This window comes from Scyliorhinus canicula, chromosome 28 (assembly GCF_902713615.1).
Source record: "Scyliorhinus canicula chromosome 28, sScyCan1.1, whole genome shotgun sequence".
Taxonomy (NCBI): domain Eukaryota; kingdom Metazoa; phylum Chordata; class Chondrichthyes; order Carcharhiniformes; family Scyliorhinidae; genus Scyliorhinus; species Scyliorhinus canicula.
In genome coordinates, this window is record NC_052173.1 from 16,247,093 (window position 1) to 16,267,149 (window position 20,057).

Here is a 20,057-nt window from a genome sequence, read left to right on the forward strand (position 1 = left end):
TGAGTTAGTGTGTGTGTGAGAGAGAGAGTGTGTGTGAGAGAGAGTGTGTGTGTGAGAGAGAGAGTGTGTGTGAGAGAGTGTGTGAGAGAGAGAGTGTGTGTGTGTTAGTGTGTGTGTGCGAGAGAGAGTGTGTGTGTGAGAGAGTGTGTTTGTGTGAGAGAGTGTGTGTGTGTGAGAGAGTGTGTGTGTGAGAGAGAGAGTGTGTAAGAGAGTGTGTGTGAGAAAGTGTGTGCGTGAGATAGAAAGTGTGTGTGAGAGAGAGTGTGTGTGTCTGAGTTAGTCTGTGTGTGCGAGAGAGTCTGTGTGAGAGAGTGCATGTGTGCGAGAGAGTATGTGTGAGAGTGTGTGTGTGTGTGAGAGAGTGTGTGTGAGAGAGAATGTGTGAGAGAGTGTGTGAGAGAGTGTGAGAGTGTGTGTGTGTGAGTAAGAAAGTGTGTGTGAGTGTGAGAGAGTGTGTGTGTGTGTTAGTGTGAGAGTGTACATGTAGAGAGTGTGTATATGAGTGTGTATGTGTCTGTATGAGAGAGTGTGTGTTGCGGGAGAGAGTGTGTATGTGTGAGAGAGTGTGTGTGTGTGTATGGGACTGGTTTAGCACAGGGCTAAATCGCTGGCTTTGAAAGCAGACCAAGGCAGGCCAGCAGCATGGTTCAATTCCCGTACCAGCCTCCCTGAACAGGCGCCGGAATGTGGCGACTAGGGGCTTTTCACAGTAACTCCATTGAAGCCTACTCGTGACAATAAGCGATTTTCATTTCATTTCATGGGAGAGAGAGTGTGAGGGTGTGAGGAGAGTGTGAGAGGTGCACCATCAGCTTGTATCTTTCAATAGCCATTACCCTGCGCACCATTTAAATCTGTTTGAGGGACGTGAGCCCAATGAGGCTCCGGATGGAGCCGAACACATTGTACAAGCAGATGTATTTTCTGCCCTGGATGAAGCCACAGAGCCCAACCTGTGATGCTCACACTGTGGAGGAAACGGGGAACTGTTTCATTCCACTGTAGCATCGCTTTGGCGTATCTTCAAAAGAAGGAAAATGAATGGAATTGCACAACACCATATGGAATGCGGATTGGGCGGGTAGTGGAACTGTGGTAACAGAGCAGCCAATGTCTCAGTGAATGGTAGTGTCGGCTCAAGGAGCCGAATGCGCCTATTGCTTATCCCCAATTCATCTGGAAGAAATCCGGAATCCTGTGCTGTCACTGTGAACCAGGGGCCCTGAATGTGGGCCAACCTGTGTGATTTTTCCCTCATTAGGTTCTGAGCTCTTTGCTCCCTTCTGTGGTATAGAATCAATCATTGTACTCTTATTGCAAACCTGACTCTTATTACTTCATGTAAATGGTACAGTAATTTTATTATCTGTCGTCAGTCGAAATGAAACACAGCCAATCTGGTCACACGCTCACTCTGTATTCATTAAGCAGAGATACCTGCAATGAAAGCATCGTATTTAATTGGGAAACTATTCTGGGCCAGACACACATTAACTGCTGATGGAGGCTTATTACAGCGGATGAGTATTAAACAGGGTTTCCAATGTTAAATTACAGTGTTACAATGCAGTCTAACTCTCTTAATCCAAACTGAGAAAGATCTTGTATTTATATAGCAACTTCCACATTCCTCAGGAGATTTAAAAGTGCTTCACAGTCAATGGCCTGCTTTCGAAGTGCCCCCCATTGTTGTAAGGTAACACAACGGCCAATCTGCGCACAGCAGGATCCCACAAACAGAATTGCGATGAATGACGAGACACTTCCAAGTGGTGTGGCTTGAGGGGATGAATGTTGGCCAAGACACCAGTGCCAAGTCCCCTGCTCGACTCCAAATATGTCATGGGATCTTTTACATCCATCTGAACAGGCAAACAGACCGCATCTCCGATAATGCAGCACTCCAAAATCGCGTCCGCCGCCGGGGTGGAGAATCCATTTCAGTGCATGGAATTGGGACCGGCGGTGGTTCCCCGATTCTCCGGCCCCCGAAAAGCGGCGTACTCTCCGAGTATTTCGCGCCGCGTATCCCCTACCGGCGGCCATTGATATAGAACATACAGTGCAGAAGGAGGCCGTTCGGCCCATCGAGGCTGCACCGATCCACTTAAGCCCTCATTTCCACCCTATCCCCCTAACCCAATAACCCCTCCTAACATTTTTGGACACTAAGGGGCAATTTAGCACGGCCAATCCACCTAACCTGCACGTCTTTGGACTGTGGGAGGAAACCGGAGCACCCGGAGGAAACCCACACAGACACGGGGAGAACGTGCAGACTCCGCAGACAGTGACCCAGCGGGGAATCGAACCTGGGACCCTGGCGCTGTGAAGCCACAGTGCTATCCACGTGCTACTGTGCTGCCCTACCATTGCTGGAGGCCTACCCCGCCATTCCCCGCCCTCGACTTGCCGATGTCCTGATGGTGTGGATCTAACATGGCCTTGTCGTTCGGGATACTCGTGTCGCTGCTGCGGACTCAGTCGGCGGCCACCATGGTCAGGGGCGGGCCGATCGGAAGGCGGGGGGCCTCATATGGGACCGGGCTATTTTTGGGCGGGAGTTCCGGGTCAGGAGCACGGCCGATCGGGGGCACGATTGAGAAGGTCCAGCTCCGCGGTCTGGGTCGGCCAAGGAGCACGGCACAGCTGCTGGAGGTCACTGCCGTGCGCATGCGCGGCCTCTGACCCAGAAGTACGGGGAGCCGTATCTGCAGCAAAAGCTGCGAGTTTCAGGACGGGTCCCTGCCAGCCCCCTGCAGGGCTATGTACATGGGGCCTTTTGCCGCCAGTTTTTCTGGCGTAAAAAGCCACAGTTTGTACGACGGCGTGGGGTCATAGTCCCTGAAATGGAGAATCCAGCCCCATAACCATGTGAAGTGAGTCTTTGCTTTTCTTGAAGCATTCTCCTCTTCGAGTCAGAAAGCACAGGGTTCCAACCCCACTCCAAACAGTCCTGAGGGCTGGAGCTCTGAATTTCGGATTGATACCCAGCAGGACCCACGTGGACAAGGGAGTCCATAAGACCCTCCCACCATGTAGGATTAACCTGTCTATCGGCTGGTATGAAGATGGTTTACATCATCTGTCGGACTGTGAATCAGCCTATAAATCCATCCATTGCTTCACACTGTTCTTCAAGGGAAGAGTGCCAGGATCCGAGAACGAGAACGCCCCTGGCTATTGCACAAGGGAGAAAGAGATTGAGGAAGGGGCTGTTGGAGATTGTGAAAGTGGGGGGGGGGGGGGGGGGGGGGGGGGGGGTTCTGACAGATCATGAGGAGTGGGTGAGGTTTACAGGGTAAGTTTGTTCAGTCTGGACAAAAAGTCTTTCTCCTCCTGGTCCACAAGCAAAGCACTTATTCATGGTTCCCGGCCTTTTTACCTACCAGGTTTCAAGACCAGGGAAACACAGCCAGCTGAAGTTAAACACAACACGTGTACAAACGGAGGCACACAGGCTCCTTAAAAGGTTTCAACAACTGAGCTGCCTCCTGGGAGCGGGTTGGTCACCTGCTCCACCATCTTGCCGCTGTTATAACTAAGTTAACGGGATAAATTGATTCTCTGTCCCTCACCTAAGTTTGTAATAACAGAGATTAAATTTCAAAAGGCTTTTAACTGTGTGCGGCTCGGTGCAATAAATAACAAGCCAGGCTTCTTAAGTTAACGAGTAAAGAGTTTGTTTTATTGTTAAAACTCACTGAGGTGAAGATGCATAAATTAACAAAAGGTTACACACACACACACACACACACAATCCCCCACAAGCATGCAAAAGAAGAGTTAAACTCTGCAGAATATCAGGTATTAAAAACTTGGCCATGTAACAAGTCACAAGAATGTATTCAGAGTGTCCAGATGCTTGTCCACAGCTGAAGGATCCACAGTAGCTGCTGGTTCTTGGGGTTTCTCACTGTAGACAGTGGTGTACATCCAGAATTCTCCTTTAAGAACTTTTCACTTGCAGCAATGAGGTTTTCTGGTGGGTTTTTCAAATCACAAACAGCTCAGTTTTGTGAGAGAGGTTGCAGAAGAAAGAAAGATAAGGGGTTGGGGGCGGATACGGCTTTTGCCCCTGTGGCAGTCTCTCTCGGACTATCCAAAAATCCAGTGTCTTTTCACCCAAGAGCTCGATCATGTGACCTCTCTCTGAGAGCTTCATATTGTCTCCATAAAAGCAGCTTATGTCCTTCGTAAATGCGACATTGTAACTGCTGTAAGCCAGTGTCCTTTGCTTCGAAAAAGTGTTCTTGTCAAAAAAGTTCAATAATGTGTAAGTCCAGCCAATGTTATAAATAAATATATTTTTTAAAATTTAGGGTACCCAATTATTTTTTTCCAATTAAGGGGCAATTTAGCGTGGCCAATCCACCTACCCTGCACATCTTTGGGTTATGGGGGTGAAACCCACGCAGACACGGGGAGAATGTGCAAACTCCACACGGACAGTGACCCAGAGCCGGGATCGAACCTGGGACCTCAGCGCCGTGAGGCAGCGGGGCTAACCACTAGGCCCATAAATAAATAGTTTATATAACACATCTTCATAACACCATTATTAAAACTGGAAGGGCACAGATGTCATAAGAGTTGGAAATCAATTTTCTTTTGAACTTCCCATCCAACTCGAGCCCACCTGTTTCTGAGGGTTAAAGTTAACGCCCTACATTCCAGGCCCATATTCCTGCGTTCCCGCCAATCCTCCACTGAATGTACAGAGATCCCCTAACAGGAATCACGCGGAGTCTGAAACACTTGCAAGCATTGCCACGTGGGACGGGAATCAGCAAATGAGCACAAGGCAGTGATACACTGGAGTGGCTGAAGAGAAGGTAAGCCTCTTGCAGTGGGCTCTTGTGGTTCATAACCTCGATCGAGCCCTGGAGCACATTACAAGCTTGTAGCTTGCTGCCAGACTCTGCTTGTTCTCCACATAATTGGCTTTGTTTATTGAAGGAACAAGGGACTTGAGAAACTTGTCATGACTCGATATATGCTTCTTACTTAGCCAATAATGAATGAGATTGAGTTGATTCATCACGAGTTACAACACAGCAGGGAACGACTTGGGAGAAAGCCAATGAACAGCTTTGAGTTCCTGACTGCAATTCGATTACAGCCTGCACAAATTTTTTTTTCTGATACAAATTATTCCAGTAGCATCGTCTTTGCAATGAATTTTCTTGCCCCGTCTGGCAGTGCGGTTAGTGGCAGTGCTGGGGGTGGAACATGTCCCTCACATTTGGCATCAAACATTCCCAGGTCAAGTGCAGCAAGAGGTGCTGGATGAAGCTCCCTTCGCCCTGGCCTTGATAATATAGTTGAAAAAAAATGAACCCTCAATGGCTACCCATATTAGAACATAGAACATAGAACAGTACAGCACAGAACAGGCCCTTCGGCCCTCAATGTTGTGCCGAGCCATGATCACCCTACTCAAACCCACGTATCCACCCTATACCCGTAACCCAACAACCCCCTCCCTTAACCTTACTGCAGCAGTGTGAACCTGAGGGACAATTTGGTGTTAAATTATAGGCAGCCTTTTAGTATGAATGCATCGAAGGTTGAAATGGGCACAATAAATACTGGCCTTGACACCCACATTCCATGACCACATAAGTTTAAAAAATTGCCTGTATCCCAACCCTGCAGGGGAGGTTCCGGACAATCAAACAAAACTCAAGGATCTTCATCAATCATCATATCTCCACTGATCAACACTGAGCCATCTATTCATTTTCATTTTTCCATCCTTTCCCCATACAATATTCTTTTGTGTGCTGCTTTTTTCCACCTATTTTATTTAATGTTTAAATGATATCTGTCTCAATAGCCACTCAATAGGGGATGGTTTAGCACACTGGGCTACATCGCTGGCTTTGAAAGCAGACTAAGGCAGGCCAGCAGCTCGGTTCAATTCCCGTACCAGCCTCTCCGAACAGGTGCCAGAATGTAGCGACTAGGGGCTTTTCACAGTAACTTCATTGAAGCCTACTCGTGACAATAAGTGATTTTCATTTCATTTCATTTGTCGAAAAACATTTGTGGGGTGAATTCTCCATTCAATCGGGCGGAGAATCGGACGCCATCCGAAAATCGAGGTCGGCGCTGGGCGCCCAGTGTACCACCATGCTCTGGTGCCTTGCTGGTGGTGTGAGCGCATTCCACGCCCCGGGCAGTGTGGGCGTGCAAAACATACAGTAGCATACATTAACATCTCATTAATGGGCTTGACCGAGTGCTCTCCAGCCTTTTGCATTTTTCGCCCCCGCCAGGCGGAAGTGATGTTGTCGCAGTTCACTTGTGGTATTGAAAAGTGGGGAACGTGCGCCGTGCCTGCCGAGGGAGAGAGAGGAGGTAAGAAACGTGTCTAAACCCGCAACAGTGGGCTGACAGTTGTGCTGCTGGCTGGAGGGGTCGTCGGCCAGGGTTGGGCGGAGTAGCGGGGGTCGACCAGGATATGGACCGTGGGTTCGGGGTGTTCGCCTGCAATCGGGGTGTCTGGACACAGACCACCATTGCCGCAGTCTGCAAAGCAGTCATCTGGTTGCGCACTCCGCTGACTGCCCACTGTCACCTGTAAATGTGCAGAGCACCATCAGCCATATGGGTGCGCCCCCCCCCCCCCCCCCCCCCCCGCCCCAGCCCACACCCCTAGGAATCCTCAGACACCAGCTGACCCATCAACAGGATGGGCGTAGCCCAGCGGAGCCAGTGGCCTACCAGGTTCTGGCACCCCTCAGTGCACCCAGCCGAGGCGCTGCCCCACTGCAGGGGAAGAGCAGAGCACACGTCAAACAGCGGACTCATGCACAGTGACCTTTAGCACCCACCCTGGCATACTGCCCCTCCCAGGGTGGGTGCCCCATCCGTGACCCTATCAGCTAGCCCACCCCACAAGCCCACCAGTGATCATCAAGCCCCGCCTTCCCACTGTGCCCCTGCTCCCATCCATCCTGACCCTAGACAGGTAGGCACAACCCTTGCACACCGCAGCTACTGTCCCCACAGGTGCCAACCCCCCTCACCCAGCCCCAACCGCAGGCTCTGCAGGAATGCCACCAAGCATGGAGCTGGTCGGTGGAACACGGTGACCGCCCCCCCCCCCCCCCCCATCTCCGACCCCAGTGCCACCCAAGGAGGACACCGACAGTAGACCCCAGAGGAGGGTGCAGGACAGGGGCCACAGAGCGTATCGCTGGCATGGGTAGCATGAACCACCGGCACCCCTGTCAAGGTGACAGGTGGCGGGGTTAGATACCCCCCCATTCCAGGCACCAATGGGGTCAGAGGTGTGGTAAGGAAGGCAGGGGACGTGGGGATGTCCTGAATGGCTCCGTGATTGGTGCCCCATGGAATTGGGGAACACCCCCCATTCAGTCCCAGAATCAACACTTAGTCTCTCAAACGGTCAATCCCACCCTCGGTGTTGCAATATCCTCAGCTTGAAGAAAATCCTTCAAACCTTCCTGTCATCCTTGAAGTAATCATCCTGCCTGAGCCAGAGATCATTTGTTACTGATTCACATCCGGTGCAAATTATTCTTCATTCTACACTCTCCAAGTATTTTAATAATTTGGAATGTCAATGTTCAATCCTGTCTTAGCTTCCTCGGTTTCTGTGAAAAAGGTTCCAATTTCTGATGTCTTTCTTCATAAGTACTAGGCCTTACTTCCAGTATCAATCCAGCAAATCATTGCCGTATGCTTATCAAGCTATAATATACTTCCTATATAATGGGGTACCCAGACATGTGAACAATTCTCCAATTGTGTTCTTCTGTGTTGAATATTAAAAATATCACCTTCTAAATCCGTACCAAAAACAGAGCAATTCGCCTTCACAGTTAGCTCCATGGAAACAAGACCGCAAAATGTTCCAGCCCATCATTAAACCCATCCTTTTAATAATAATAGTAATCTTTATTGTCACAAGTAGGGTTACATTAACGCTGCAATGAAGTTACTGTGAAAAGCCCCTAGTCGCCACATTCCGGCGCCTGTTCGGGTCACAGAGGGAGAATTTAGAATGTCCAATTCACCTAACAGCACGTCTTTTGGGACTTATGGCAGGAAACCGGAGCACCCGGAAGAAACCCACGCAGACACGGGGAGGACGTGCAGACTCCACACAGACAGTGACCCAAGCCGGGAACCAAACCTGGGACCCTAGCGCTGTGAAGCAACAGTGCTGACCACTGTGCTACAGTGCCGTCCAGGTACACTACTTGGCTAAATCACGCTTCTTTGATCCGTGACCAGAACTGCTTTATCAGCCCCTGAACATTGCTTTCCTCTAGCCAACTTCTCTCCCCTGTACAGCAGAAACCCAAACTTATGCCTTTATTACCCTTTTATCTAATTACTTAATGCTTTGATTAATTTTTAACATAGTGTTTAAGACAGAGTGTATTACGAAACCTGAAGTATACCATTTATATCCCTCTTGTGGCACTTGTTATAATTCACCCGTAGCTCTCTTACTCGGAAGCTAGTATGCCAGGTGTAAATGTGCCTTCATAACCTGTCCCGTTTAGCCACTTTAAGAAGCTTTTCGTTTCCAAGTTGCAAGGCCTTTGTCTGAAACACTTAAAAGGGTCTACCAACCACATTCAGGCAGCAAGCCTTCATTGACGGCACCCTTAACCTGTCGATCATTCGTTAACCCCACGTTTAACTTGCAGCGGCTGTCTAATACTGCTACACCTTGTGGAAACAGAAGCATTTAAATTCTCATCTTTGTGTTCAAATGTCTGCAAAGCCTCGCCCCTCTCCCCCATCTCTTTAACTTCCTCGGATCTGCCAAGATCTCTGCGCTCCTCCAATTCTGATCCTTGATTTTAATCACTCCACCGCCAACAGATGTGGCGGCAGCTGCCTGGAGCCCAAACTCTGGAATTCCCTCCCTAAACCTATCCGCCTTTACGTCTCTCTCTCTCCTCTTAGGATACTCCTTCAAACCTACCTCTCTGACTTAGCTTTTGGTCACCCAGCCTGATATCTCCCTACGTGGCATGATGTCTGTTATACCGTCAATTCACTGTGAGACCGTGAGAACGAGTGAACATTAGGCTTTATTATCCAGGAACTTGCCTGCCAGAGTCGGCTGTACAAATGAGTGCCACCCACAGGTGGCTGGACTATATATCGCCCCGGTGTGGGCGGAGCCAGAGGCGGAGCCCACCGGGATTCCAGTACAGTACCTGGAAGTAGCCCGTATCATCACTTCCAGGTCATGGGTCACATCATCATACAGACAGTACAGACAGCTCATGGATTAGGTGAAATACATTCACCACAGTGTCAAATTAATTGCTCCTGTCTTGTGTCTTACGACCCGAAAGGCATTTGTTGCTGTTCAAAAGCTTGGCGCCATTGCACAGGATGACTGAAAAATGTGGGCGGCTTCAGATTTATGACAGTTCACCTTCACTGGCATGTCATTGCCTATAATACTCACAAGGGTCTGACGTTAATATCTGCAAAAGTAAGGCCCATGGGAAGGCCTCCTGATCGACAGTCTTCTGCCCCTGCTCATAATTAATTAAACCATAATGAAAACACACAGGCAACACAATTAATCTAAATGCAATGTGAGTCCATCATAAATTTAACAATGCTATGATTGACAATCTCTTCACTCATGTAGGTTAATTGACTTTGTGCTGCTCAGAGTTAGAAATTTACAGAATACAATTTTGGTTGGTGGTGTATTAGGGGCAGTGGGGGTTGCTATGGCAGCAGTTGTTTAGGCAATTATTGTCTTGGTAAGAGCTCTTACAAGTGCATGTTGTGGAGTTTATTATTGGCATTGTGTCTTGTTTCGAAACTCGTGCAATTATAATTGCAAATGAATTGTAATGAATGGAATTGAAGTCATATAAACTCAATCCATAAGCAAATTTGAAGGCAATAATATCTGGCAGTTTTACTGATCTGGGCATCATGTTCACTTTAGACAAACATCGACGTTCCAAACTTAGTCTCCTTACACTCCCAGATCTTCTCCAGCTTTACCCTCAGTCATTTCAACACCATTCACGGAGTACATGTCTCATCTGTTTTTTCCTTCCTTCTTGCCGTACCTGGCATTCATTTTTGTGTGCCATTGACCGACTTTAATATCTTGTTCTCTCATTTTGGATTGCCAGGTGCCCTTTCACAATTCAACCACTATGAATGGAATGTTTGAATACAAGTCCTTTATGTGAATTAGAAGCAATTGCGGTCCGAGCACTGAGGCATCATGATCAATATCGCCTCCGGTTAACTGGTTAGCAGACAGGAAGCAAAAAGTTGGAAAAAATGTGTCTTTTTCCGATTGGCAGGCAATGTGGGATACCGCAGGAATCTGTGCTAGGACCCCAGCTGCTCACATTATATATTAATGATTTGGATGAGAGAACTAAATGTATTCTCTCCAAATTTGCAGATGATACACAGTTGGGTGGGAGGGTGAGCGGTGAGGAGGATGCAGAGATGCTTCAGTGGGATTTGGACAGGCTGAGTGAGTGGGCACATGCATGGCAGATGCAGTATAATGTGGATAAATGTGAGGTTATCTGCTTCGGCAGCAAAAATAGGAAGGCAGATTATTATTTGAATGGGTGAAAATTGAGAGAGGTGGATACTCAGCGAGTCCTTGGTGTCCTCGTGTTTCAGTCGCTGAAAGTAAGCGCGCAGATACAGCAGGCAGTAAAAAAGGCAGATGGTATGTTGGCCTTCATAGCGTTATGGGCGAGGGTCTAGAGAACCCCCAAAGTGTATCATGGAGTTCACCTGACCCACAACATTTACTAGATTGTGGTATGGGGAGCACACGGCCCACTCTACAGGTGTGGTACAGCAGAAATGGAACAGTATTTTTTAAAGCAAAACAATGTTTATTCTATGAACTCAAGTTAACCTTTTTAAAACATACAGTGAACATCTTAGCAACCATTAATTCAAATGCAACCTCCATAGAATACAGCACTAAGTAATGCTTAATAACTTCCCAAACAATATCCAGAAGACAAAAGAAACACCTTCTAACAGAAGCACATCAGGTTTACATTCACTACTGAGAACATTTATAATTCTGAATTCACCAAATGATCAAGAGACAGTCTTTTCATGGCAGAGAGAACAGCAGTACACCTGCTCTGTCTGGCTTCAGCTCCAACACTGAAAACGAAACTAAAACACACCCTGCAGCAAACAGCCTAAAATGAAAGTAAAAAGCTGACAGACAGCCCAGCTCCACCCACACTCTGACATTACTGATAAACACCCATTTCTTAAAGGCACGTTTCTTAAACACCCATTTCTTAAAGGTACTCTCACATAACACTAGCAAGAGGATTTGAGAGAATAGGGATGCTTTACTGTCATTGTTTCGGGCATTGCACACCTGGAGTATTGTGGGCAATTTTCGTGTCCTTATCTGAGGAAGGATGTTCTTGCTATGGAGGGAGTGCAGCGAAGGTTTACCAGGCTGATTCCTGGGATGGCGGGACTGTCATATAAGGAGAGACTAAATCGGTTAGGAATATATTTATTGGAGTTTAGAAGAGTGAGAGGGGATCTCATAGAAACTTATAAAATTCTAACAGGTTTAGACAGGGTAGATTCAGAAAGAATGTTTCCGATGATGGGGGAATCCAGAACTAGGGGTCATAGTTTGAGGATAAGGGTCAGAAAGACTTGAGCGCAAAAATCCAGCCTCCCCGGACAGGCGCCGGAATGTGGTGACTAGGGGCTTTTCACAGTAACTTTATTGAAGCCTACTCGTGACAATAAGCCATTTTCATTTTCATTTTCATTCCCCCTCTTGTTCATCAAGAGTCTATCGAGCTCTGCCTTAAAAATAGTCAAAGATTCTGTTTCCACTGCCATTTGAGGAAGAGAGTTCCAGAGACTCACCCCCTCTGAGAGAAAATAATTCTCCTCAGCTCCGCCCTAAATGGGCGACCCTCTATTTTTATACATTGACCCCGAGTTCTTTGAGAAGAGGAAACATCCTCTCCACATCCACCCTGTCAATAATCCCTCAGGATCTTACATGTTTCAATCAAATCGCCTCTTGCTCTTCCAAACTCCAGTGGATACAAACCTAATCTCTCCAGCCTTTCCTCATAAGACAACCTGCCCATTCTAGGTGTTAGTCTAGTAAACCTTCTCTGAACTGCTTCTAATGCACTAACATACAAACAATATGAAAAGGCAAATGGGGGTGTCATTTTCTTTCAGAAAATGCAGAGGTGTGATTCTATGGGTGCTTTTCGGATATTTCACCAAAGTCTTATCCTTCGCATGTGTCCCTAAATAGTGAAGACAGCATGTTGTTTGCTCATTGGGTTTGGAGAGAGGAATTGTCATAGAGGGGGCAAATCTGATCTTGTTGGACTTGATATCCACATGTGTATACTTTGAAAATCTGAACGCTGATTCGTCGCCGCCCTCTTTTCCTTGCCCTGGGAGTCCTGCGATCCACTTATCAATACATTGCTGCCCCCAGTGGTCAAGGCTGGAACTGCCCTTGTATGTATGGTTTGGAGTCACACCATGACATGTATCTGGCCAAGGGCTTCACATTCGCAGTGAGCGGCAGGTTGTCAGCCACCAGGGCTAGGGGGAGGAATCATGGGCCCTGGTGCTCCTCCTGTTTCCAGGCCCCTTATTCCACTCCCTTTAACCATACTCCTCAATTATGCATGTTGAGCACTGGCATCAGATCAATGTTACTCACTGATTGATGCCATATTTCCAGGAACCATTAGGTTTGTGCACTAACCCCCTCTATCAATATAGCATCAGGCACGCTTTGCATCAGAAGTGTGTGCATGTGCCACAAGATCCATTTCAGAAATTTAAGGAGCCCCTAAAAGTCCAATTTCAGCCCCAGAATCTGGTCCTGTGTGTTTTTGAAAATTGCTAAGTGCAAATTGTTTGTCAGAATTCCTGACATAATAACATTGACTCCAAAAGTACTTAGTGACAAATTACTTTTGTCAAGCTATGAGTCACTCTCCAAATGCAAGGCTGTTTCTATTTCAAACTTTTACAGAACACACTTGGACACAAAAGTAAGATAAGTGTCTGACAAGTAATATAAATACAGCATCAACTTCAAATCCAGTCACATCAACAAGAAACTCAACTGAACAACGGTATTACCACACCTGAAAACTAGCTATGCTTGGGACACCTAAAAGAATATATCTGTAGCGCTGAAATTTTACTCACAATTGTTCGGATTATCCATCGCACTATCTTACAATTAGAGTTTTGTATCATTGCCAATGATTTGTTTAGGCTCATGAATCCTGTCATGCCTTTGCATTTTGTTGCGTTCCTCCAAATTTGGTTCATGTTGGACACCTTTGTGATATTCTTTGACTGAAGGAAGGCATTGCCCAGAATGCACCCTGTCAAAACAAATGGCCGCACGGACTTCGGCTCACACTCCAGGACATTCGATCCCGAGCGCTGGAAGGTTGTCCCAGAGTGCAGCGTGCGGTTGATGTTCCAGGTTCAGAGGATGGCGAGGGCAAAAGGTATGAGTTGAGCCCCCCCCCCCCCCCCCCCCCCCCATCCAGGGTACAAGACTGGTGTTTTTCACCATACACACCCTCCCATTGCCGGCCCTGGCCAGCCATGGCTCCTCACCACTCTCACCGCAGCACTCTCACCACTTGGCAGTGCAGTACTGACAGATTGCTGAACTGACAGAGTGCTGAACTGTTGGAGGTGCTGTCTGCCCTACCAGGTGGATGGAAGAGTTCATATTTGAAAGAGCAGCAGGGGTATTCTCCTGCAGTCCCTGGCCAATATGTATCCCTCGATCAACATCACAACAACAGATAATCCGGTAATTATCACATGGCTGCTTGTGGGAGCTTGCTTTGCGCAGAATGGCCACCATGTTTCCTGCATTACAAGTACTACCACGCTGCAAACACACTTCATTTGCTGTAAAATGCTTTGGGAGGTGGGAAAAGGAGCTGTCCGAATGCAAATATCTTGGGCGGGATTCTCCGTTGCCCGACGCCGTAATCGGTGATCGGGCGGAGAATCAACAGCGATGCCCAAATCGGGACCGGTACTGGTTTGACGTTGGTCAGCCATGCTGCGCCTCCTCAGAAATGGCGTAATCGCATCTCGCATCATTGCAACGGCGTTGGCGCGTCATCGGCCTGCCCTCCTGCAATGCTCCGTCCCCGATGGGCCAAGTTCCCGATGGCGCGGGACACATGAGGTCTCAGCGGTCGGTGACCCTGTGTGGTAGCTGCGGACTGAGAATGGCCGAGATCCGTGCCGCTGGCCGGGGGAGGGGGGGGGGGGCTTCCACGAGGGCTGGGGGGACTGGTGAGGGGTGGCCAGGGGGTGAGCTGAGGGGTTGCGATGGCGGGTCGGGTCCGCGCACGGCTGACACCATGTTGTTTAATTTATTGATTTTTATTTGTTTCACCAAAAGAGTATAAATAGGGGACAGCTGGGACACTGGGTAGAATGGGAGGAGAAGCCGTGTGCATGCGGGGCCTGGAACCCGGCCATTCTCCGGCAGTTTTCGGCGGGAGTTTCACTCGGCGGCGCTGCTAGCCCCTCACTGGTCCCGTTAATTGGTGAGGGGTCAGCGCCGAGTTTTTTCATCGCAAACCTCCTGCAAATTCTCCGTTCAAGCCGACACTTAGCCACTGAAACAGAGAATCCAGCCCCTTCCTTCCTTAACCAAGGCGGGTAAACTGCTAATCGCACACGGTTAATGGTTCCTTAGCGAGCGGCAATGTGTGAGGACTGCTCCAACGTTCCTTCCCAGTCTGTGAGGGAACTCAGGTGGGATTACCGAGCGCTGTCAAACGGGCAAAATTATATTGCGAGACTGCCCACATTTGTTGCATGCAACGTTTTACACAAATGACGATAAAATAGACAATAATGCCTTCATCCTGGTTAGAAACCCCAGCATGAAAAGCATTAAGAGCTGTGTCTGAGTGTTTCACTGTAATTGTTACTTAACATTGACACTCGTTCAAACCATCACTGTGCACCCAGTGGCTAAATTGAACTTTTAAGGAAGATTAGACTGATTGATCCATAGAGATGCTTAATGTCTTTGTGCAGAAGCAGAATTGATTCAAATTAAGATTTGAAAGCCTGATGGAGCTTTGAAGTCCCATAGTTCCCCGGGAATACTGATCAGCATTGACTGGGAGGAGGCACTAGAAACCTTGACAGGCAGATTACCATCAAAAGGTGACTAATCAAGTGCGATGGCATCACTGGGCTAGTTTAACAGGAACTCTGCTCACACGGGGATGCAGACCAATCTCAACATGCAGCTACTTTTGGGACAATCGTCATTGTTCTGCTTACTCCAAACAACAAGCATCCCACTGAAGCTTTTCGAAAATAGCTGCCACGAGAATCACATGAAGATAGTTTTTCTAGACGTATGTCGATCCAGTGTTTGCCACATTCTGTTGGTAATGGGCGGGTACAAGCATGTCTAACTGCCTGGCACATCTTCCTAACCCTGATGGGTTGCCTCTATTTGGTGATGTTTCAAGGCAGGGTATTTGGATCAGTAGAGGATGAGTCTCTCGGCTGCTGTGCGCAGAGGGCTACTCTTGATCAAATACTGAAACGTCCGACTCCACTTTCAGCATTTTTCCATTGACTACATTGACCATCCTTGTAGGCTCTCTGAGTGGAATTGCCAACTGGTGTCAAATCAGCAAATGATGCTCACACGGCTAGCCTTAGACTGCCTGAATTCACTTCCTAAAGGCCCGTTGCAGCCAGCACATTGAGGTGAGATTCCTCTTCGCGACCCGTATCTTCACCCTCGACTTCCTATGACCCACTGTACACTTTCTAGAGCTAGAATGCATCACGGGTTGTGGCGTGGCAGAGCTTGGCAGAGGGGGGGCATGAGGGTGGGTGGTGGGGGCCTGAGGAAGACCTTTTGAACTTGTTTCTTAAAAGGACCCCTTATGCAGACTATGGTTCATGGCACCTCTTAAGGGGCAGTGAACCACGACTGTTTAAAAACCTGGCCCAACTCCACAATGGAAGCCAGATAGGCTAATAGGGTCAGGTGCAAGATTTTGACTGGATCCAGCCTTGAAAGACACTCCCGAAAATTAGACAGGCTGGGAACAGGTTTGGGAATCTGAAATCAGGACCCGCCTACCATCTTAACTCGCCAGTTAACCCGATTCAATAAAATTCCAGGCCTTCGTGACTGAGTCAGATTTGATTCCAGGCCCCAGAGGTGAAAGGTCATTGTACAAGCCATTGTGCTACCCAATCCTGTCTTGTCTTTCAGTGACATTTCTGCCTTCCTTTCTATTAACCTCAATCTACCCTCCTTCACTCCTCGATTCAGGCTATATGCTTTGACCAGCACTGACTTCACCTTCGTCATGTAGTCAGGCTCCCTGTGAATGACGATTCAAACACAGGGGGCCGTGGGGGCAGGATCACATCTGAGCCTACTTCCATCTGTACTTCCCTCAGGTCACTAAAGCGCGTGGAAAAAAGATGGCATGAGTCGGAAACTGGTCATTGGCAAGGCTTATTTGATATCGGGCTGCCAGATATCTGTGAATTTAGCGCAGGCCAGTGATCCAACTTTTGGCCATTTCTTGGCCGTTTGGTTCAGTACCATACCGGGTGGTGCATTTACTGAACCGAGCCACGAGGGCACTCGCAGTCAGCTGCGCAGAATGATAAATAAGTACATAGGGCAGGGACTTCCTCTCTCCTAACCCAACAACCTCAGTTTTAATCTGAGTCTATCTGTCGGGGCTCCAGTGAATCACCAGTCAAGTGTCCACCATCTGCATATAATTAAACACAATTAATGTAAAACTAATGACGGGTGGGATTTTCTGGCTGTTCCTGCTGGTGTCGTCTTCCGGCCTTGCTGATGGTGAGCCCCAACCGCGGTTGCAAACGACGGGGAAATGTAGCCATTTTCAAAATTTATAAACAGTTATATACATTGTTGGCCGTGTTTATCTCGCTTCCTCTTAAACAGTTCAGCTCTTACAGTTTCTGTTCAACAAAACAACACAAAACCGCCCCTCCTTCCGATTCCAGAAGGCGAGCACCAAACGACTTTCCAGAGCTTACCTCATACATGTAGTCAAAAAGTTCCAGTATAGTCAGGAGACTGGCGCCGATGAACAAACCCATCTGGCCTCCAATGTCACCTTTGAACAAAAGATAACAGGAGTTCATGATTCGAGCTGCTGGTTACTGACTGTACACTCTTCTCTCAGACGCTAAACACAAATAGTCCATCAGAAGCTTGTCACTCTTTGGCAATATGACTGCACTCATAGTGTTCATCATAAATTTAAGGGTAGGGTTCGACATTGATGCCTGTCTGCAAAAGTAATTCATTTTCCACTCCATTTACTTGTATAAACCGAGACAGGATGTTTGAACAAAATGCCTTTGGGGATGGTATTCGTCCAGATTAGGACTGAATTGATTTTCTATCACCAATCACTGTAGCCTGCAGACCATGAATCAATTGGCTGCGTGAATTCAAGGTAGTGCAATAAATAACTTGGCAGAGGCTGGTGACGGACGGAGTGAGCTAAGAATTCAAAAGTTTTACATTTAGTGAATGAATGGGTGTACTTTCTTTGTGCGTGACTGATGCACGATCAATTGTTCAAAGACTAAGGTTGGATACAACTGTGGCTTTATTGTGTGGCCTCCCACAGCAGCTGGCAAAATGGCTGCTGAATAGAAGACATGCTCCTCCTACTGGGCGGAGCCAGCAGGCAGGGGCTACCAGCGAACCTGTAGTACAGGTCCTACCTTACATCACCTAATACAGGTGTAACAGTGGTTTACCACAGTGACATCATCAGAAGGTGCCCGGCGGAACGTCAGGCAGGGAGCTAATGTAGTTGTGCAGGAGGGAGCTCTGCACATACACTGGTGTCCTGCTCCCTGACCAGTAGAATGTTAACAGCAAGAGCAGAGGTAAGAGCCTGCGTTACCAGGGGCAAATTTTAAAATTCATTTTTTCCAATTAAGGGGCAATTTAGCATGGCCAATCCACCTACCCTGCTCATCTTTGGGTTGTGGGGGCGAAACCCACACAAACACGGGGAGAATGTGCAAACTCCACACGGACAGTGACCCGGGGCCGGGATCGAACCTGGGACCTCGGCGCCGTGAGGTAGCAGTGCTAACCACTGCGCCACCGTGCTTCCCAGGGGCAAAATGTTAGTTAAATCCAAGCTGATTAGTGAAGTTGAAACCAAGGCACAGAACTTCTGTTTATTGAGACAGTTTATTGACTTGTTCAGTCTGACAGCTCACCTCCCATTCCACCCAGTGTCCCAGCTGTCCCCTATTTATACTCTTTTGATGAAACAAATAAAAATCAATAAATTGTACAAAGATTGGGTGGGTGGGGGGAGTGGGGGATGCTACAACAAAAACAAACCATCAAAGGAAACTTAACCAACTGAACCAAAATAGCATTTCTGGGGGTGATGATGCACCCCAGTCCCTGCGGCGCCTACCAGTTGTGGACGGCCTGAGGCGTACTGACAGACACGAGGGGCGGGATTCACCGTTCCCTGATTTCGTAATCGCTGATCAGGCGGAGAATCCTTTTTGACGCCAAAATCGGGGGCGCCGCCTGTTTGACACAGGTTTTGTATCCTCCGCATGGGGCTTAGAGCAAGCTGGTACAGTTAGACTGAGTTACTACAGTTAGATTAGCAGAGAGTCAAACTCATTTGAGAACTGTGTTATTAGTTCAATAAACACGTCAAACTCATTTCAGAGTCTGGAGCATCCTTTAGTTAAGACTGCATCAAGTAGCAGCCAGTGTTACCCGAAGCAGCAGAACACAACACCTGGAGCCAGGAGTTTAATGCGGCACGGCTGCTCGCCCCTCACCAGTCGCAGGATCAGTGAGGGGGCGGTGCCGATATTTTGATGTAAATCGGCACAAGTCCTCCGCACTCAGGCTCAAAAATGATGAATCCAGCCCCATGTCTTCCCTTTCCAATGCTACCCGGCTGTGAACATAGCCGCGGTAGAAGGGTAGGCAGTTGGGCAGGGCGACCCCCTCGACCACCCGCTGCCTGGACCTGCTGATGGCCAGGCCCAGGACCAGGCTTACGAGGAGGTCCATCTCCTTCACACCCACCCCTTCCGCACTGTGCGTGCTCAAAGACAATTTCCACCCATCACCCATTCCTCTTAACTCCAGCAATGTAATTGACATGCCATTCACAAAACGGAACAATGTAATTCACAAGATACACAACACAAAAGAGCTAAATACATCCTTTGACAACTGTTAAATCTCGCCTAAGGCCAACTAGTGTCGCCAACGTCTTTAAGGATTTCTCATACTGCTGTACCTGGTAGTCTGATTGGGTGCTGAATTTGTTTGACTGTCACTTTACAATGCCGTGAAGCACAAAGCACTGTGGCAGTCTCACAAAATCCCTTGAAAAATACAGCACAGAAGGAGGCCATTCAGCCCATCATGCTTGTGCTCTGAAAGAGCCATCCAATTTGTCTCTTCCCATGTCGCGCCTCAAATCTTTCCCCTTCAAGCATTAATCCAATTTTCTTTTGAAACTCATTGCGGAACCTGCCTTCCAGGCCGTCTGTTAGAAATCCGAACAATGCACTGCGTGAAACAATGTCTCCAAGCCTTGCCTCTGGTTTGTTTCTTGCGCTTGTTATTTGTGCTAAAATATTAGCACCGCACCTACCTTTCCATTTATTACATTGACAGGCAGTCCAATTAAGCACCGTTTGGCACTTCTCGTGGTGCCTGACTGGAATGTCAACTTCACAACAAACGCAAAAATCATAAATAATAAATGTTGCCAATCGAGCAGGGGACTGAGAGCATTTGAGCTGGTATCGGGATGAAAAATATTTGCGCTCAATATACCTCTTGCTGACAGAGATCCATTGGCCAGGCAAGAGACAGCTTCACAATTTACAATTCGCTTCTCCAAAATTCTTCAGGGGTGCAGAGGAATTCCAGCCTGCCAGAACCCAGTTTATAT

At 47.9% G+C, this 20,057-nt stretch overlaps 1 protein-coding gene across 3 annotated transcripts in view; it reads right to left on the bottom strand.

Annotated features, from left to right (window-relative positions):
• asic1b (acid-sensing (proton-gated) ion channel 1b) overlaps window positions 1-20,057 on the bottom strand; it is an 809,000-nt gene that overhangs the window by 22,962 nt on the left and 765,981 nt on the right. For all 3 annotated transcript variants that reach the window (XM_038786503.1, XM_038786501.1, XM_038786502.1), the window contains exon 8: window positions 17,128-17,207. In XM_038786503.1, coding sequence (XP_038642431.1) covers window positions 17,128-17,207 — 80 coding nt within the window. The remainder of the gene's footprint in view (window positions 1-17,127; window positions 17,208-20,057) is intronic.